Raw genomic sequence first — 22,799 nt, 5'->3', positions numbered from 1 at the left:
AAGTTGTTAAGTGTCTGAGGATTTGTTGCTTGTGCGTGATAAAAAGAATCATATTTAAAACAAAAAAAGATTTGATTAGTTAGCAGTCATAGGCTTCTCTGACCCATTCTCACACAGAAGAGACATTTTCTGAATCCAACAATATCACACTCACAGTTAAAACTCATAAGGACCCCATTCAATATTTATTGAGCATGTATTACATATGAGGTATTGTCTTTGCTACTATGGAGTAAATGAAAAAAAAAACCCACCATTTTCTTGAGACAGAAAATTCAGATTGGCAGATCAAATGTTCTGTGCTCTGCTAAGCAGATTAAGATGAACGCAGTATAGGAGTTTCTAATAAAATGAGTTTAGAAAACAGAAAGATGATTCTATGCAATGACCATACAATTAAATTATTGTATTGCAATTCTATACAATAACCATAAAATTAAATTATTTTCAGTAAATTATACTTACTAAGGCACAATATAATACTTAATCATTTTAGAACTGTTGCCACAAAATGGGTATATATTAAACAGTTTTATGTTTACCTTATACTATTATGAAAATTAAATTACCACAGTTTCTCATTCTTCCAAATTCTAGCTAATTACAACTTCACTCTTAAGGATATAGAAAACCATTTTCTCCATCATTGGGTTCGGTTTTATTATTCTCAGTTTTCCTCATTTTCAGGAGTAAGATAAGCTCTAATGATGTCCATTGTAATTACTTCAAAGCATTTAGACTAATTAAAATGTTTTCAAATACTTTCTATCATAGTATTATATAAAAAATGAGAACGTTTCCAACATTTAGTCATGTTATTAAACTGTCAATAATTTCATATAGAATTATGTTGTACAAGGAGGGACTGGGACACCAGTCAGTGGAGGTAATTTGGGTACAAATAAAATCACGTTGTTGTGTAGTGATTGTGCAAAATTAAACCTCTAACTGGATGATCTCACTGCACAGAGTTGTAGGAGACTTGCTTTTCTCAGTCTGAAATTTTGCAAATTTCTGAGTTTTAGATATCATCAGATCTGATTTGATGTAGAAGTCATTTCTTCAACTCCAACTTTGCCAAATGATATCAAGTACTTTGGTATAATGGTTTTAGGGCCTGAGGAAACAGTAAGAATTAGGCCATTTACAGAGACACATGGAAAGAACTTTGCTATTCCTTTAGATTTCTTTGACACACACTCAGTGCCTTTCTTCATGAACCTTCACTGTGAAGGAGTTAATGTCTCTCCCTTTGCAAGTTAAGCCTTTCTGCTTTGCTATGCACATTAGCCGCATTTGTTCCCTGACCCTTGTGCTATTTCCTTCAGTGTAAAGAATAGAGATTCCTCATCATGGGATGAAGGTAGAATGTTTCCTCCTGAGCACTCTAAACTTTGTATCAGATAAATTAACGTTATTGGTAGCAGAATTTCAGACAGAAATGGCTGTCTAGGAGCAGCAGGAGACAGTTCATTTCTCCAGACCCTCCGAGGTCCTGGATGACAATAAACAAAAAGGCTATATTTTATCAACTGAAATGTCAGTACAGCCCTCTCACAGTTGGGGATTGATAGATTTCTGTTTCAGATATTTCAATTGGAAACTTGATGTTAACTTCTGGGCTATTTCTACTCTTGAGTAAATATGTACTCTAAGAAGGAAAAAAAAACAGATTTGATGTAGGAGTTCAAATTATAGGTAGGAAACAAATCTGACACAATATCTTTTAAAATTTAATTAGCTTTACTTGTGTCAAAGGATGCTTCTCTATTATTAGAGAGCAGGACTTCTAGAGGCATGATGGCTGACAGAGCTAAAAGCTGTCTGCCTCTCCTATAATGCTTTCTGACCCGGTAAATACGGCTATTTTACGTAGGACATATCTGCAAACGTTTTCCTTGTCCTAGATGCCTAAATATGTATCACAGAGATTTTATATTACAAATATATGCATTGTATATAATAATTGTTATAAAATAATTCTTAATATAGTACAGACTTGATCTACTTAGGTAGATTAAAATACACAGTTTGTCAAATTATGGTAAAAAATCATCGGTCAAGGGTTAACTTGTTTAATTAATGATTGATGTGTATCTCAAAAACAAGAAGGATCAAAAACTCTATTTTGGAAATTATTTTACAAACCTATTGCTTTAATATCTGAGGAAATAAATTGATAGAGAGTTTTCTCCAAGGATTATTTCACACAACTTAGTCTTTCATGAGAAGGTGTTTTCAAAGGATTATAATAGCATGTTTGACACATTTGTGCATACACAGACGATTAGTTAGGAAAGAAACACTAAACTGATAAGACAGACCAGTTCCTCAAATGTGTCACATTTGTAACATGAATTATTAGTCACCAAAGAGCATGACACAGTGTTTTACAAAGGGTAAGTAACATGGCAATGATAACAACAGGTGAGCCAACAACAATGCGGGTAGGGGGAAGAGTGATTGGTGTTTTCAGTCTTCCCACAGATCTGTCTGAGTGAAGTCCACTTGCTGAATGTTAACCTTTTTAGAGGAAACCGTGCTAATTTCACAAAGGGGGGGGGGATATTTATTATCTAGCCACAGTGGTTTCTTTCTATTAAGAAATAATGTGTAAATTAGACTCAGAGAGCATTTTTATTCTCATTTCTGGGTTTTAAAATTTCTATTAAGTAAAACAAGCATATTATTTTACTTGTCTAACATATGATATTTAAATAATATTCATTCATCTTTTGTATAAGTTTATTTCTTTACATAAGCATCATTGAGGCAAATTTCTTCTTTTTTTCCATAAGAAACTGTCATCACAGTTAATCACAACTGATGGACTGAGAGCAAGTGCACCGATTCATTCGCCTCTTCCTTTGTTAGGGAAATATCTGAGTCTCTAAAGCTATGCTTTTTCTAAAAAGTATTTAGCTTTACACAAGTGAACAAACTCAAATACCACAATCTTTAAGCCTGGAGAGATGTTCAGTGGTTAAGAGCAACATATGCTCCTGCAGAAGACGTGGGTTCAGTGCCTACGACCTTACATAGAGAGACTCTCATCATTTATAACTACACCTCCAAGGGATCTGATACCCACCAGGTACATATGTGGTGTAAATAGCAACACACACACACACACACACACACACGCGCGCACGTGCACACACACAGACACACAAGACTGCAAGTAAGATTATGTTTCGGATCTTAGTACAGTTCACTCTTGGTCCTCAATCTGTTTGCAGGCCTCTAAAGAATGACAAGAATTCCGTGACTGTGTCAAACAAGCAAAGGCATGCTTTTGATGTAGAATCAAGAGCTGAAATGTTTCAGTGTAGACAGGTGAAATCTAAGATATTTGTGCCGCTATACACCACGATGCATATTTCCACTTTGCCAGGATCACTGCTATCATACTATCTCTCCTGACCTTTCCTTTTCATCAGTGTTTGCCTTGGTCTGGCCTACTAACATTCTTACTTAAATTGATACCAGCCTTTCCCAGAATATAGATTCTTTGATAGAACTCCACAGACTATAAATGAAATAAATAAGTAATTTTAAAACATACATTTCTAACATTCCTAGGAATGACAGAAATCCTATGCCTTGTCAAGATTTATTTTTTATTATCATAATGGACAGGTTTTCTTCTAATACATTGCCACTAATAAACTTTTTATTAAAGTGCACCTGTGGAATGCTTCATACATACTTTCTCTCTAGTAATTTTTCATCAAAATGCATCCATAAAATGACTGTTCGAGCATAGTTTACATGTATATAAGAAGATATTGAACAAATGGTTTTAAAAATACTCAATATGTGTGGATTGAACTGCAGAAGGTGATTCATCATTAGGACTCTCAAGGCTAATTTTCATGTTGAATAAGGAGCCTCTCATACTCTCATGAGATATCAGGGATCTGGGGATATACTGAGGAAAGTAATAGAAGCTAGAACTGAAGGACTTGGAGGCATACAGACAAAATCTGCCCCTGATTCCATGGACAATACTTTGCATTTGAATTAGATTTTTTCCCCCAAAAACTCACTTTGGCTTGCGGAACCTCCTGTGTTGGTCACTGAGTTGGGTTCAAGAATGCATCCATGAAGGAAGTAGACTGCTATCACTCTGTGACCTCACAAGGCTGATATTCCAGAGGACAGAGAACAGCAATTGAAACTCTTGTTCCCACGGTCAAGAACCTATATCTAGACAGGTCATAGGTTCAATAGAGAAATATTTTAAAATAGTTAAATAAAAGATAATTATAGCATGAAGACTTTTAAAACAGATGTATAAATGCAGATTCTGAGAACAGATTTTTCTTACTCATAAATACTATTCTGATACATGGGTGCTCGACTAACCGGATTTTCAGTGGTTATTATCCTTAGATTAGTGAATCATCCAACCTTCATCAGAGAAGTTTCTTTTTGCAGATAAGGATTAAAACTGAGACCCACAGCTGTACAGAATTAGAGACTCCAGGATGCTTAACCTAAAAGGGACATCTCTAAAACATGCCCTCCTCACAGGGCTTCAGAATCGAGGGAGAACAGGGAGTAGAATACTCAGCCGTGGGAGATGGGTGGCTATAACGTACTGTTTTATAGACACAGGAAGACAGTGACGAAAAATAATTCACAGCATTTGACATACCATACACAAGGTCTGTGCAAACTCAGACCACACAAAATTGCAGCATGAAGAGGAGACTCGTGACATCCCAACCCCTGCTAAGGAGCTCCTGGGAGTTGATAGGCATTGAGAGGAGAGGCAGTTTTCTGTAAGGATGCAGCCCCTGGTGGGTAGAACACTTCAGTGAAGGTTATATTTCCTAAAGTCTATGGGCAGCAAAAAATACACTTCATGGGTTAGATAAAAAAGATAGAAAATGAAGTTGGGTGGCCATGGAAAAGGAGTGGTCTGGAATGAGTGGTAAATATGATCAAATACTATGTATGAACTTGTCCAAGAATTAATAAAAATGAGGGGGAGGCAAAAGAGAAATAGTTAAAAAAGAAAATTATGTCAAGAAGTCTTAAAAATCAGAACAGATATATAAATGCAGATTTTGAAAACTATCAATTTTTTCTTACTAATGAAGCTAGTTCTGGTGTGGGAAGGGATTTGTGTCATCAGCTTAGGTTACTATAGCAGAACACCATAGGCAGGTAGGTAGAGCTGGCAGTAGCTATTTCTCGGTTATTCTGGAGGCTGACAGTCCTAGATCAGTGCTTCAGGACTTCTGGGCCTTTCGTGGCCTTTCTGCTAACAGATTGTTGTCTCCTCAAAGTCTCCTCTTAGACTTTAGAGGAGGGAGACGAGAAAAGGCAGAGGGAGAAGTCTTAGTTCTCTTTTTCTCATCCTGTTTTAGGAGTCTCTCTGTCTCTGATCTGCTTCCCTCACACAGGCCACACCTCCTCCACTCTCTGGCTGACTGAACCTCAGGAATTTGAATACATAGTCCATAAAATATTAGTATTCTCATGCCAGTTTCAAAGCTTAACAAAACTGAAAGGACATTATACATTGGTGAAGTATCCCAAAGCTTGTCTCATCACTATCTCTAGCATGAGAGGACACATAAATATGACCACCCTGGTGCTGTGTTCACCTCCCATTCTTAGCCAATGGTGTTGGAGGAGAAAGCATTGTCAATAGCAAGTAAGATTTAAACAGAGTTTCTCTGCACACTCAGAGAGCACATAGGCAACAGCCATGTCCCCATATGATAAGTTTACAAAAAACAAAAAAAATGATTACCTATTCATGTTGTTGGGCAATATTGCTAATTCAAACAATGTAACTTGCTGATAATGTATTTGCCAATTATAGCTATTATACTTTCTCTCACAAATGACTTCCCAGCTTCTGTCTTAATCAACATCCAAGCAATCTTGCATACACACACATGCACACACACACATGTACATATGAAAACACATGCATATATGATTTGTATCCTGTGAAAAATGGCTGTATCACTGTGCATTTTGCTTTTATTGATCTCAGTGTGAAATCTAATTTTGTTATATGTTTTGCAAATGAGTTGACATCAAACTATTATTTTCTTCACTAATAAAGAATTTGACTTATGTGCTTTTCTAAAAATAAATATCAACAATAATTGACTACATAGCATCCCTAATTTGAAACAAAATATCAAGAAAGTAGCATTTTGGCTATGATGACAGTAATTTGATAACATGATTAGAATATATCTTATAAACAAATTTGTAAGTTGCAGTGTTTGAAAATAATTATGTCATTTAAGAGATTCTTCAAAAATACACGTGTTCAGTGATTTGAAAGTACTAGCACAATATAAGTCTTCTGAAACAGAGTGTAAACTGTTTCCACAAATGTGCATATTTTACAAAAGTCACTATGTTTTTCTTCAAAGTAGATTTCGCTGCTTAAAGAACTTCAAAAATGACAGCAAACTCGTTATCTTTGTGTACATGCCCACATTATTCACAGTAAAATACTTTTATCTGTCTAGCATTCCCCTGTTGCTTTCAGTCTTCATCTAGATCAAGTCTTTGGTTTGGAGAGGTCTGTCTGCCTTTGGGATCTAGCTGACGGTGATTTCACTCCTCCTTCACAATGCTGACAAGTGTGGGCTGAACTAAATAAAACTTACTTACTATCTGCATGTTTGGTCTCTCGTGAGAGACATGCCTTTCCAAAACACTGCATTTAATCTGAGAACTCTCATGTCTATAGGACATTATCAACAATAGATAGGCACATTTAGTCAGGGCTCGGCTCATGCACACTCAACAAATACTTTATCTTCTATTTCTTAGAAAAAGAAGACTTCAATATGATGAAAATTTCATGCTGGGAGTTCCAACTGCACCCAACAGATTTACCAGTAATAAGTTTGGATGAATTTGAGTCAAAAGCAAACAGGGAAGAAAATGGAACAAGAGAGATGGGTCAGTGGTTATTAGTGCTTTCAACTCTTCCACGGGACCTGAGTTCAGGTCCCAGCATCTAGGTCTGGTGGGTCTCAACTGCTTGTAACTCCAGCACCCTCTTTTGTTTTGGTCAATTGAGGCACTCAACACACACACACACACACACACAGAAAGAGAGAGAGAGAGAGAGAAAGAGAGAAACTGGTTTTTATAAATATTAGTTTCAACTAATATTAATCAATCTGTAGGTACATGTATTAAACAATAATTTTGTGTATTTTTTTGAAATTCTGCCTACAAATTTTAAGTAACAGTGCCTGAAGACTATAGATTTATTTGACTACATGTCCCTATCTGCAAGATGTTACTGAAAGGAGCCTATAAGAAGCATACAATAAAGCTTTATTTACTATGCCTAATAAGAAAACTACCCAAACCCCAGAAAACAAGTACACCACCATATGCCAGTCTGAGAATATGTTAATTCTCCATTTCTTTTTGGTTAATAAAATTTCCTATGTCACATCAGAACAAAACAATTAAACCATGAATCTGATTTTCATATATTTTGTAAATTAAAATGATTGCTAATCTCAAATAACCAAACTGATCAGTGAAAACGTAGACAAAGATAAATTACTTTTTAATGGGGCAGTGTGTCTGTAAGAACAAGTACCTTTTCAAAAAAGTTTATACCTTTTAAGTGTGATCAAAAGATTCATTGAACTATTTCTGAACATGTGCAAGTAATAGCTCACACAATAGTCTAGATTTTCTCCAAGAGAACTGGATTCAACAACTTTAAGAAATGCTTCTCAATGACACTGAAGGATTCAAGACCATGGCCTTCTCTGCCAATTGCATGTTTCCTTAGTGACATTAAAAGCTTTTGACTAAATAAACTCTGTGTCTGGCATCCATGGTTACATTGGAAGCTAATAATTTTGTGACTTTTTTCTTTTGAAATATATTTGGTGATTGAAACCATAATGCAGAAAGACAGCCTCTTGAAAAATTCAGATTCAAATATGCTCTTTTGCAAGCTGAAGAATTCACTGAATATAAAATTACAGTAATTTTAGAAGACTCAAAATCTAATGATTGCTTTAACATTCCTGCTGAGATTTCCTTGATGTTGGCTAATATGTGTCTTTTAGATAAGTATATTTTAGTTCCTCTAAATTTTTCTTATTGAAAGTGAATAACTTTTAAGATTTTCCCCATTAGTATTTTATGTTTAACCTCAATGCTTTTACAGCAAAAGCATTTATATTTCCAAACAAGATATGGAATTATTTGAAAATATTTTTAGGAATTATCTTGAATATATAGGAATTTATGTTTCAGTCTAATCACATGCCAATATAGAAGGAAATACTAGTCTCTTTTATCTCAAATTAACTCTACTAATTTTATAAATGAAATAAGATGAGAGAGTTTCTATTGAGCAGTTTCTTTCACAAATATTTGGAGGGTTGTCTACTATGCTGCCTGGCAATAGGTTATTATTCCCTATAGTTGGCTTGCATCCTGTTTTGACTAGAGCACATATTATTTATTCATTTTCATGTTGATGAAGATTTGACCTTTGTGGTGGGCCTACTATGAATATATGTCAGAAGCATGATCTTAGAGGTCTTGAAACAGGCATATTCTCATTTCTTTTGGAGGAATACTGAGACTCTGTTTTTTTTTAATGTATATGACACATGGTTTTCTTCTTGATAAATTGTTAAATTATTCTTTTCAAATAACTGGACACTTTACAAGAACATGGGTGAGGGAAGCATAAAAGTTTCATCCTGTAGTTGCATTACCTATAGGATGCAGATAAGTTTTTGGATATCATCTATGGTAGCATGTTCATATGTCTGTGCATATGTATGCGGCATAGCACTATGCACATTCAACAAAATGCATTCCTTATAATAAACATTTAGTACTCAGTATATTCACATTAGTGTGCTTTTGTTTATCATAGCAATTTTTTAATATCGGAAATATTTTTGATATTTCTGTATAAGGCATATGATTGGAGTACTCAGTGCCTGCCTGTTCCCATAAAGGTGTGTCTTTACATGATGCTTCAAGGAGAAGAACTGTCATCCATTAGAATATCATTCCTGGCAATAATGCTTTGTATGCCTAAAGGCATAGGAATGAACAACCAGATTGCAATGCCAGCAATCAGACTTCTCTACAGTGTCCTGATGAGATCTGATGTCTGATGGAATTCTGGAGCTATCCTTAGGTTCTACTTTTAATTGCCTGAACTATGAACAAATCCCTCTTTGATTTGCAGCATAAATGCATTGTTTTCTTTTAAATTTTCTCATTTAGAATAACTTTGCTGTCCCATCCTGTCTGGTTTTCTAAGCTGAATATTTCACTCACTGTCCTACCATAATGTTAATGACAACTGCCTGGCACCTCAGTATCTGGGATAGATTTCTCTTAGCTCACCTATGTGGCTTTCAGATCCAGAAACTTATCATCATTGCTAAACAAAACTTCAAGTGCCTCAGGGGAATTTTTCACAGCTGTTCTCTCTGTTTGACAACCATGTCTTTGCTAGTTGTCCTTCTCCCAAGGATGCAGTAGCTCTTTTCTTCTAATGGGACTTTATCCACCACATAGTATATGGTAGCTATGAACAAATGCCTCCAAGGAACCTCATCTCAAGATGAATACCATTTATTTTGGGGGAAAGAGATACTAAAATAGTATTTTGTATGTGAGACACTATGATCTTTCCTAATTTAAAAATGTTTAAAAGGTTAATTAGTGTAGCAGTATTGAAATTAAATGAAATAGAAGCTTCCTAAAACATGCACATATATAAAGGCAACCTAATTGAAATTGACAAATAATGAGGGAATGGGGAGAGTCCCAGCTGGACATCTCTTGTAATCAAATAAAGCTTCCAGTAAAATGAATGGGTTACCACTAATTTGGGTGTTGGCCCAAGGGATTACGTGGGAATCACTAAACAACCCAGTCTGTTGCCAAAGTTATACAAGTTGCTCCCCCAAAACTGATGATGGTAAGGCCTTATTTGCAGCAGACACCTACCCAGGTCACTGAGCACATAAAAGTTGAACTGGTGCCTACCTAGTATTCTTGGCCATGAAAGGTGCTCCATACACTTTCAATGGAGAAACAATCACCAACCCAGCTACAAACCCTTTGATCTTCAATAATGTTCTGCCTGCAAGATATACTAGTGCAAGGATGGCACAAATCTTGTGGGAGTAAGCAACCGATATCTGATTTGATGAAGGTCCACTCCATGAGATAGAACCCATACCAGTGCTACTCGGGTGACAAGAACCTGAGACTAGATAACACAGGTGGTTAAAACCACACACTATGTTTACTGAAGGAACATAGCAACAAAATGACTTACAGTGACATTCTGCTATACTCATAGATAAGTGATTTTTTTTTTGCCATCCTCAAAGAAGCTTTCTCCTGCAACAGATGGGAACAAAAATTGTTGGGAATTTTTTCCTTTTATTCTTTTACTCTTTGGGGGCCCGCCACCTAGCTCCTAAATGAATACATGTAAACACAGTCTTTTTCTTTTGTTTGCTTGTTTTGCCCTATTCTGATGTCTCTGTTTTTGTTTTATTTTATTTTATTATTGTAATTTAGAAGTCTTTTTTTCTAATGAGATAGAATGGGGATGGATCTGGATGGGAGGGACTACGGAGAGGTACTAGGAGGAGAAGAGGGAGCAGAAGCTGTAATCAGGGTGTTAAAAAACAAAAATGAATAAAACTCTCTAGATGACATTGTAGATTTTAAATATTGGGGTCAGAAGTTTCTCACTAAGACTGTAGGATTTATTTTCTCTGTATAAAGATAGCAAGGGAAGGATAAGGCTTCAGTTGGAATATTAGACAATAGATATTTGTATCTCTGTCTTATAATCATTCTACGATCTGTTACTATTTACTCAATTGTTCAATTGCTTGGTATATACAAAAATGAGTGAAGTGATAGATCATCTACTATTCTAAAAAATCTCATATTTGCAAATAATGGAGAAAGAGTAGTAATGGAATTTTGTGATATTATAAATTGGTATTATTTTACTCAGAAATTTCATGCCTTGGAATTTATTCCAAATTTATGTGTAGATAAACTACTGCCTACTAGTCTGAAAAGATAACAATCTTTTGTATAATAGATAACATATTTCCAAATAATTATGTAGATTGATGTTTTGAATGCATTTGCCCTCCCTTAAAGAGCGTGTTACCTCTGCAGTACTATGTCACAACTTGAAGTCAATCTCTACCTGTCAAAAATGGTCTGAACCTTATCAGACCATCCTCTATAGTTACTGATCTCAAATTCTGGACTTCAGAATACCTGAGAAATCAAGAGTCTGATGAACATGTCAATTGTTCATGCAGTGACAGCAACACATTATCAGACACTTCTCTGGATGCAAAGAGTTCAGGCTGTGACAGTCATTTGGGTTATAAGCCCCTAACAAACACCAAGAATGGTCTTTCAGAATGAAGTGGGTCTCAGTCACTATGAAGGAGCTAACTATTCCTGAGAACAATGTATTTACCTTTCCACTTAAAGCTTAAATCTAATTTGACTTTCCACAATATCGACATCCATTTGCCTCATCATCTGGACTTTAATAAATTGGGAGGTTATTCTGCTTTGTGGTTGCTGTACCTTGTCTTACTGTGACTTTTTTTTTGCTTTAGTCCCTTAAGTCCTTTATTTAAGCATTATGGTCTTGGGAAGAAATCTCTTCGAGGTGTACAGTGTGAAATCAAACATTGATCAATCCATATTTTACAATATGAAAACAACTTCACAGCTTGCTGATACCAAATCTGCCACATGTATACACTTGGGTCTGGAAGTGTGTAAGGAGGGCAGTCATATAAAGAATGGGACTGTCATGCATGCATTTGCTGATGGTGGAAGAATGTTACTTGTCTCAGAGGATCTCAAGAGCTGGAATATGGGGACTCTGACTTTTCTGTATGTCACCACAGAGGCAGTGTGAGTCCCAGCTCAGTTACTGTGACTGTGGCTTTGTGGTCACAACAGAATATGTGGTCATAGTATTTGAGATGGTCTTCTTAACTCTCAAGATTTCTAGTTGAACAAAACAAGAATTTTTTCACTGTGGAAACAATGTTACAATGAAAATTTGAAATATTTGTTTTTAAAGAGAATCTATTGATAAGATAATTGTGATTATAATATATATAATTTTGTTATATGAAATTTCATTATATCAGATAATGAAATAATTGATAATCATGCATGGAACATTTTTATTTGTAAAAATTAAAATCTACAGTATAGTTGTTGGCCTATTAAATACATTTCTATGTTCCATATTTATTACAGCCTTTTCACTGTAGCACAATGTGTTTGCTCTAATCCCCAGGAAATGCTGTATGCCTCTCTTCCCATTTTATAACAGTGAGGTGATATGGGATTCCCCTCTATATGCTGTGATTTCCATTGATTTAATAAAGAAACTGCTTTGGACCTGTAGCCGGGCAGAGCAGAGGTAGGCAAGGAAAACGAAACTGAATGTTGGGAGATAGAAGGCAGAGTCAGTGAGACGCCATGTAGTCCTGCCAGAAACACACACTCGGGATGGAATTTTATCCAGTAAGCCACAGCCACATGGCAATACACAGATTAATGAAGATGGGCTAGTTTAGGATATAAGAGTTAGCCAGAAATACGATTAAGCTATTGGCCAAAAAAATATTGCAGATAATATGGTTTCTGTGTGATAATTTCAGGGTTGAACATCTGGGAACTAACTAGCGACCTCCTACTATAGTGACGCTGTATGTGTAAATCAGGGAGACCCAATCTAAGTAGTTCTGTGAGTACTAAACCATCAGTGATTAATTAGAGGGTGGGTTTTCACGTAAAGGGATCAAAATTTCTCAACTAAAAGTAAAATACGGTAATATTGAGAATTTTAAGAGGACTGATTTATGATACACGTAGTTATTTTGTATCAATTCCTATGCATACTATAAAGTGAAAATGCCAACCATCTTCATTGGTTTTATAGCAATATACTACTTTGTTAGAAATTGCACATGGCTAAGAATTTTCAAAATTTAAGATGATTACTGAATTAATTAAACATTGCTGAAGACTGACTGTATATAGTTAGAAAAATACTATTTATTCCATATCTGATAAAAAATCGCAATTGCAAATCTTCAAATAAATAATTCTATTTTTTGAAAAGATAATGGGTGCTATGGGACAGGGTTCTGCCTTTGGTGCTGTGATTCTTAGCTACAGTTTTCCTTATAGTCCTCAGTAAAACAATGCCCATTTCAGTTACAGCCATTGCCATCCCCAAAGAGCATTTACTTTTTCTTATCTACTTGTGTTTCTTTATTGATTTGAGTATGCTGGTGCAATACTTACAGAGACCAAGAGAGGGGGTCTGAGGTCCTAGAACTAGTCTTACTGGAGATTGTGAGCTGTCTTATGTGAGTGAATATAAGAGGAATAGATACTGCTAACTAGGTTAGTAGTAGGTTAGTCACTGAGGCATTTCTGCAGCCCTATCTACATATTAATCTATTTTTCATTTAAATTGTCATTTTTATCATGATCACCATTTAAAAAGTTATCATAAAAAATACCAATGGCTATTCACCATATTTATGTGCTCAAACAGCCTCAGAAAGCATACACGTTGATACAGTGCTTAAAATTTTCACAGCATCTTATATTTCAACAACTGTCATCATACATGGCTGATAGACTTATAACCAAAAATTTTAAAGATAAACAAATGATAAACATGAAAATTTTGTAACTAATAGAACTGAAAAAAATGGCAAGCTCCCTTATGCATTAACTAACCAAATACAAACAAATTAAGATTTTATTATACATGATTGGCTATACAAATAGATATAGGTGGAAGAAGTCATATATGAAAATGTTTTATCTCTTTCCCGATATGTCAACAATGTTTGAGTGCCTGAGTGCAATTCTTCCTATTTGAGAATCTTCCTTAGGCCACAATGAAATTGTTTCTCAGTGCCTTAAAGATACACAGAATATTGCTATCATGGTCTACAGGAGAACTATTTTTTATTATCTGTACTTTAAAATTATAATTTCAAACTAAAGAGTTAGCTAACAACAGTAGCTAAAGCAAGATTGGGGTCCGGCAGGTGAGATATTTCTGACGAAAAGGAATGAGAGTACACCTCAAAGTGTGAGCAGCAGATTCTGAGTTCACAAGAAGTGAATTGGCTTGAAAATGCAGATTATAGACTTTATCATTTAAGGGAGTTTATTAGCAAAGTGAAAGTATTTAACCCTTGTTTAGACTTTTGAACAGAATCTACCTGCAGGCTCAACAGTGTTCACTTAAAATAGATTTTTCTGTGGTCATTCATTTTGCGGGGAAGTAATTTATCTTATTTTTTTAAGATTTATTTATTATGCATACATTGTTCTGCCTGTATGTGCCTGGAGGCCAGAAGAGGCACCAGATTTAATTACAGATGGTTGTGAGCTATCTTATGTTTGCTGGGAATTGAACTCAGGACCTCTGGAAGACTAGCCAGGGCTCTTCATCACCAAGCCATTCCTCAAGCTTAACTTATTTTTTAAACAATATTTTATTAATTCTTTGAGAATTTATGAAAATATATTTGAATATATTCATCCCTCCTCCATTTTCTCCCATATATATCCTCCCATACATTCTACTCTAATTTGAGATTTTTTTTCCTGTTCTTTGTGTTTTGTAACCAGTCTCACTTTGTGTTGTGTAACCAGTCTCAGGACTGGAGGCTGCCCTGACATGATGCTGATCTCCCATAGGTTATACCATTAAAGAAAAATGACTCTCTCTTTCCAAAAAGTGTCAAATACCAGTATCCTCTAAGCTGCTGGAAGAATTTCATCCACTAGACCTAAAAGATAATGATCCTCAGTGAGGAAGATTCGAAACAGATTATATCACTTCATTTGCTCCCCAAGCCTTTGGACTTTTAGTAACATTTTTCACAACACAATGGGGAGATGGATTTAGTCAAGGCCATTTGCAAATTGAAATATTTAATCATTTATTTAACATTATCATTGATTTTTTTCAAGTTTAAGTAATCAAATTATTTTATTCAAGAACAAGATCTAACTAACCATTCAAAATCTAAATTTCTTTATCAAAACAGCCTTTGAACATGAGAAGCAAAAATAGTCAAGGAAAAGTGCTAGCAATCACCAAAGTCCTCCAGGATTTACACCTAGAAAGGGTGTTCTTCTTTGTTTATTTTTGTAGTGTAAAACATATTTATTTATTAGTCATAAAAGTATAAAATATTCAAGTTATTAATGACAACCATCAGTTATAAGTGTGGGATAAATGGCAAAATGATATCAATGATTTTTCATCTAACATGCTAGAGATAATTGATACGCAGATGGGGAAATATAAGCCACAACAAATTTTTAAAGTAAATTTCATTAAAGAATAAGGAAACATGTTGAGCTGCATTAATGGCTCTGTAGTTGAACAATGCTGGTTTGCTCACACCTCGCCTGGATGTTCTTCAAAGTCCTGCCAAGTTAATATCCGGGAGAGTGATAGAAATTCACAGACAAAGAACTGTTCATCCCATTCCTTTTTATTAATGGAACGTTAATTATGACTGTGTGAATGAATTCAAGCTCAATTAGCTAATACCTTTAGCTGTTTGGGTTTCTCTTTGGCTAAATAACTCAAACATCTAAGTAAGCTGCCTTTGTGAATCTTGGGATTTGAACTAGATCTAAGACTTCCCTTGGTATCTAGATTTAAACAAAATGTGATTTACATATTGTCAGTGTACACTGAACAGGGAACATCATAAAACAGTAATAAACTTGAGAGACTGCCTACTCTTAATACAGAGAGACGGCTTGTAAACCTAGGAGATATAATCCTGTCAATAGAATTACAATCTTAAATGAAAGACTTTATTGAAGTAGGAAATTAATGTAAAGAGGATTTTAAATCAGTATATTAGCCTGTATGGTCATTTCAGTTGACTACTAGTAGAAGTCATCACAAAAAAGATAAATTAAGTATAATCCACTGAACAGTATTAGAATTTATGAGTATCAAAAAAGTAAAGATAATTTTTCTCATCAATAAATGAACAAAATAGAAAATAAAACACACAGTTATATAATTTGTCATGATAGTCAAGTAAATAGAAGTATATTTTAAGCAAATTTACTTTTCTCTATTTTGGCAAAAATAATAAAAAGCAAGCTTCATTTCAGTGTTTCAATTATAATTATCAAGAACAGACTGAGGAACAGCACAGCTTATATGGTAGTTTTCCCATCACACCTCCTATATCTGTCCCTATTAAAAATATACACAAGTTAAATTAGTTAAAGTGTGAGACATGAAAATCATGTGCATTGTCACAAATGAATAATACAAAATGAAAGCAAAGTCACAGTGTAGTGACTGTGTTTTGTTCGTTATCAATATACATGGGCACTTGCCCAAACACTGAACAACTTCACATGTTTAATACTTATTGCTGTTCACAGTTCTTAGACAGAGACTGCTTGAAAATGTATATGGAAAATAATGTTAGTGAAGCCAAATAAAATAAGGGCATTTGTTTGAAGACAAGACAGCAAACATATTAAAAAGCATGAATGGTTTAACTGAAGGAGTTAAACAAAACAGGAACAAAATTTAATAAGGCCTTGCTGGCTAGGTATATCTCTGCTACACAAGCTGCAGTCGATTGGGAAAAGAGATCTTCAACTGAGAATATATCCCAATCAAACTGTCCTGTAGGCAAGCCTGTGTTTCATTTTCAGGATTGATGATAATGTAGGAGTGCCCAACTCATTACAGATACTGCCACCTCTAGGTGGGTGATCCTGGATTGCCTAAGAAAGCAAACTGAGTAAGTCATAGGAGCAAAATCAGTATAAAATGCTCCTCCATGGCTTCTGCTTCAAGCTGCTCTTTTCAAGGTCCTGCTTTGAATTTTTTCTCAGGTTCCCTCAGTGAATAACTTATAAGATGAAAGGTGAAAAAAAACTTTCCTCCTCCAAGTTGCTCTTGGTGACAGTGTTTTATCATAGCAATAGAAACCTTATGTAAGGCAGAGGTCATGGGTTTCTGGTTAAGACTTTGATTCACTTAGACTAGACACATTTCAAATGTTCTGGGAATAAAACACGCAGGGCATTTCTCAATGAACTGGTAGATTTTCAATTACAAAAAAAAATGACTTTTATAATGTTTCAGAATGGTAGCATATTCAACATCACCGTGTTTAATCAGCATTCATTTAAAATTGAGCTGTTACAGCATCATGTGGACATGTAAAATATCAAATAATGATAAAATGAACAAAATTTAGAAAACAGTAATTTCTTTATTAAGAGATTCCTGATTTCGTAGTCATGCATACAAACAGAGACAGATATACATTCACGAGATACCAGAACTCTGAGAATGGCTGCATGCTATTTATTGGGTTCTGAATTTGGTGACATTTATGTTGTGAAATAAATGTCCTCAGTATGAAGTCAGATTTCAATGTGGTTCCCAAATTTTGGTGTCTGTTATTGAAAGAAATATATCATCATTTCCCCTGTAGGACCATTTAAGTGATGATAGCTCATTTAGAATTCTTGTTCCCATGACACTGCCTCAAGATATTAACTATTTATTAGCATGTAACTTTAAAGATTATTATGGATATGCCTATTTATTAGATATAAGGTCATATCCAAAGATTTAATAGTACATTAAATCGACAGAAATGCTAACAAACGCCTCTACTGTCTTTAAGTCAGATTTCTGCTAACTGGAGTATTTGAACTAATGTTTCACGGATTTGTTTTGACTTCTTGAAAAATAGAGCATAAACAAGTAAGAAGAGCATTATCTACCCACAGCAAGCTGTGGAGGGGACTATCAGAAGCAGACAGATGGACAGAAGACTATCAGTAGCACCCTGAGATTGACCCAAGAAGTGAAAAGAAACACTAACACAAGTGGTTGAAAGAAATTAGTTGCTTGGTATCATCAGCATTGATTTACATGACTCATTGGAATTTGAGTGGGATTTGAAGTCCATTTGTATTTCATGCACTGTCCTTTAATGCAAGTGTTAAAATTCAGTCAATCCCATTGTCTCATTCCTGTGAATTCTATTGCAGTGTATACCCTACTGGTATTTTCCTCTGGCTGTTATTGCATGCTTTATGTTTCTGGCACAGTCCTAAGCTCCTGGAAAACTGGGGCATTTCATTAGCTCATTTTGTACAGTAACCCTTAAAGCAATGTCATGCACAACTTGAGTTCTCTGTGAATACACATTCTGTAAGGTGGTTTAGAAAAGACCGTGGGGAAGGATTCTGAAGTAATCATGCCCACTTCTAGGCACAATGCATTGAAGAAGAGAATATGGGTGGTTTGATATGTGTGCACTGCATATTTTGGTGGAAACCCTTAGGTTTTAGTGACTTTTCTTTTGCTGTGAAGAGATAGGATAACTGAGGCAACATATAAAATAAAGTATGTAATTGAGGGATTGACTACAGTTTCAGAGGGTTAATCCATAACCATCATGGTGGGGAACCCAGATGAAAGCAGGCAGACATGACTCTGGAGAAGTAGTTGAGAACTTGTATGTGATCCACAAGCACGAAGTAGAGACAGAGTTAATGAATGGATAGGTGTGGTTCTCAGAAACCTCAAAGCTCACCCTCAGTAATACACATTCTCCAGCTAAGCCACACCTCCTCCAACAAAGTCACATCTTCTTCACTTAGACCACATCTCCTCCAACAAGGTCACACCTCCTCCAAGGTCACACCTCCAAATCATTCCCAAATAGTTCCACCAACCATGAAACAAACATTCAAATATAAGTGCCATTTTTATTCAAAGCACCATACCTTAGTATGTATGAAAATGTAAAACAAAATTGAAAGAGTTTACAAACTCGAAAGCTGTCTTAGCCAACTCTAAAGAAGCCTTTGTGACACTTTGCCTGTGCTTTGTAATTTCACAGTATTAGGGTGGTCACACAGTTTTTTGTTAAATTGCCCAGTTTCTGTCAGGTAATTAAAAATATTATGTGAGTTGAATGTGGCAAGATTAACTACTTTCTTATGTATAAGTGCCTCAGGTCTTCCCCAAATAAGTTCCTAGAAATTTCATCTTTATTTGCTTGAGACATACAGAGCACTGACTAATACTTGGAAGAGCTTTTCTTTCCCTTTTTCTTAGGGCAAAATCAATACTTTCTGTGATCTATGAAAAATGATTGCAAAACTAAAAGAGAAGAACTATGTAGAGACAGAGGTATGTGCGTGTTTGTATTATGTACTAATGTTTCTGTCTCCATCTTAGCAGTAATAATGTAAGTTATTTTGTATAAAGTCAGATGTATTTCATCAACCAAGTTCTCTGACTTGTCTATCTTCTATTGTACATTTAGATGTAAAAAAACTTATTTCACACTAATTTATTCAGAAGAACTAAGTGAATTCACACATATATGCACACAAGCACATTCACACGCAAATACAGATACACAGAGTACATATTTAAATGTTTGTGAATGATACAATGGAAAATCATTCTTAATATCATCAGTAGGCTAATTAAGTTTATTTTGTTATATATGATAAAGTTCTTAAACAATAATGCACTTTAAAAAGAAATTCATAAATTTAAAATGTTTAGTTGTGTTAACCATTGGTAAAGCTTACATGAAAATAGCAGATGATATTGTTATCTCAAACACTGATCCTGAAATGAAGCCACTTGAACATCCAGACCTTGATGTTGGGACTTTAACTGGTACACCTGCTAAAGTTACCGTGTATCTATCCTGCAGTGATGCAATTCTCGTTCTACATAGACAGGTGGACAGAGTGTCCTTATTCTGCCAGCACACAGAAGTCTCCAGGAGAGGTTTGCTTTTAGAAACTGAAGATTATAGACAATGATCCAAATCCATACCTGAAATTTTGTTTAAATCTTTTAGAAACTGAAGATTTTAGACAATGATATAAATCCATTCCTCAAGTTTTGTTTAACTAATATGTTAACATTTAATATTCCAGTGTATTTTGCTAACAGTTTTATATAATTGCACACTCTCTTCATGTGTATTAAGCATATACTCTCTTATACACTTCACTTTAGTTCCATCTGGTCCTCTGAAGCAGTTAATACACAAAACAGGGGGAGGTAAGTTATGGTTTGAATATATATATAGATATATATATGTGTATATGAATTTCTTAAAATAAAAAGTTTCAGAACTCAAAAATAATACTCTGAGTTTTTAAATAGACTTGTCCTACTTTAAAACTTGTAACAATTTCAAGCGATGTGATGAGTTTTATATTTGTTAAAACTTTAGAAGCACAAATGGACCAAAAAACCACAATCAACATAGGAGCACAAATATCAGAAAAAATAGCTGAAAAAAAGCTTTAGCTTTTGTCTTTGGTTCATATTTGATTGGTAAGTCATTGATAGACTATAGATTTTCTGGGAAAAGAAATTAATTTGTCATTATCATTATTATGACACAGAAAATGAAATAGTTTTATGAATGTTAATAAACACATTAATCAAAGTAAACTGAAGTTTCCTTCCAGTACAGTTCAAGGACATTTTCATATAAGGTTAGTGTGTAAGTATTTTCAATACAGAACTAAATATGTTTCTCTCTTAAGCATATATAAGAGTGGGTATTGCTACGAGACATTTATTATTTACATTCCTTTCCTCCTCCCATATAAATGGCTGTACATACTAAATGCTTTACAGTTTCTCTTATGAAAATATTTAAACAGAATTTTAATTTATGTTGTTATTAATTAAAAGTGCACTTTGAAAGGTTTGCACATGTATTTAGCACATCACATTCTGTCTGTTCTCTTTCCACACTATATACTTGGAAATAATATTACTGCAGAAAATCACAACAGGCCAAAGTGCATAGAGGGTTTACGGAGTATTCAGCCATGGAAGGAATATCAACAACACAATCCTGCCACCACCCCTAAAGCTCAGGGAGCATTGTGGAAGAAGGGATGGAAATGTAATAAGATGAAGGAATTGTGGAGGACCAAAGGTAAAAGTATGTTTTGGAAATGATAGCGTCTCTGAACTCACTCGTGAACCTGCAAAATTTGTCATTCCCTACACAAGATCAGCATTAGGTCAACACTGGGGAACTGAAGTGCTATTGATAGCAGACAGCTGATGGAAAAGAGAAAGTCAACTTTCTTTAAGGTTGTTGCCTCTTGGTTGATTAGCCATGCTCTCTAGTTGAGAGCTCCACACTGCCAGGTATATGGGCAGGGCAAGTTTCATTCAGTAGGTTAAGAAAAAATAAAATAAGAAAGAGGTCAAAGAGCATAGAGAAGGGATTTGAGAGGATAGGGTGTATGTATCAGGAAGAAGCTAAAGGGATGAGTTGGTGGTAAATATGGTCAAAATATATTGCATGCATGCATGAAATTCGTAAATAATTATAAAATATTATATTTTAAAGTTTCAGATGAATAAAATTTAAAACATAAAAAGAAAAGTATATTTACCTAATTCAGTCCTAGAGCTGTGTGTCTTAGTGTCATTCTCTATACATGCAAAACAAAAACAAGCCAACAAGTGAAGTCCTTTTTCCATTTCTCAGCATCTGGGCTGTTTTCCTGGCCACTCACTTATTTAGAAGTATCTGAAATTCCCAGGAAAAAACATGCAGCTTGTTTCCTCCATGGATTTCTTGTGAGTCTGGTAAAGGAGCCAGATACAATTCACAGTGTGCACACTAAGGCACAGCTGAAAATAAATGTACATATTTTTCCATGTGATCTTTTTCAATGTCTTCCTTTATTGTATGACATATTAAAATGTCAATGAAAATCATCAAACTAGAAAATATTTTATGAAAGTCATAAAGTGTTCATTTGCATTACATTTCAGTCGAGCATTATGTTGACTCGAGGCATGTTTCATCCCTGTCTAGTTCAGTTATGATGATCCTTACTGGAAGCCCTGTGGCCATTGGAAAAGCCATATTCAGTGTTTGCCAACAGAGATTGGGGCTGGACAGAAACCGTTCCCCAGTGATAGTGTGACTTTCTGCATATGGAGAAATAGCACAGACACCTTCATGTTCAGAAAATGTTATGAAAAATATATTAGGGAACAAAAATGAGGAAAAACATTTTCTAAATCCTGAGTTATGTGAGAAATGATTATTAATGAGATATCACAAACTTTACAGTTCACAACACTTTATTGAAAAAGAAGTTTTTCCTTTTTCACAAATTCCATTATTGAAAAACAAAAAACCACATCTGTAAACTCAGCACTTGGTGGCAGAGGCCAGGGTATCTTAATTTATATGTTAACCTGGTCTACCACATGAATTCTAGGCCTCTCAGTGCTACATGGGGAGACTCCTCCAAAATAACCAAGCAGACAAAAGATAAGCAAACTGATGCAATGACAGGCAATTCTTCAGAATCATAAAATATCATTTTATGAATACTTAAAAGAAAGAAACATTAACCTAGAGAGGAGAATGCAATCTTGAGCAATTACTTCCCACATTTGGTCCATCTTACCTCTAGAACCAGCTGCTGCAGCGATGGAGATGCTACTGGATGCAGACTGGTGTTGCCACGCACAGGACTCTGAAGGCTAACATAAGTCACAGCATTCTTTTGTAGAACCTTCACAAGATCCTGAAATGAAAGATTTAAAAGTGGTGTAATTAAAATAACACATTCTACCTTTTAGGATAATAAATATTTTGATGTTAAAATATGATTCT

At 34.9% G+C, this 22,799-nt stretch overlaps 1 protein-coding gene across 2 annotated transcripts in view; it reads right to left on the bottom strand.

Moving 5' to 3' along the window:
• Naaladl2 (N-acetylated alpha-linked acidic dipeptidase like 2) overlaps positions 1-22,799 on the bottom strand; it is a 911,861-nt gene that overhangs the window by 314,065 nt on the left and 574,997 nt on the right. For both annotated transcript variants that reach the window (XM_087899634.1, XM_087899633.1), the window contains exon 9: positions 22,591-22,710. In XM_087899634.1, coding sequence (XP_087755760.1) covers positions 22,591-22,710 — 120 coding nt within the window. The remainder of the gene's footprint in view (positions 1-22,590; positions 22,711-22,799) is intronic.

The sequence above is a fragment of the Myodes glareolus genome, chromosome 20 (assembly GCF_982192425.1).
Source record: "Myodes glareolus chromosome 20, mMyoGla1.1, whole genome shotgun sequence".
NCBI classification, from domain to species: Eukaryota; Metazoa; Chordata; class Mammalia; order Rodentia; family Cricetidae; genus Myodes; species Myodes glareolus.
This window is presented reverse-complemented; position numbering and strand designations above follow the sequence as displayed.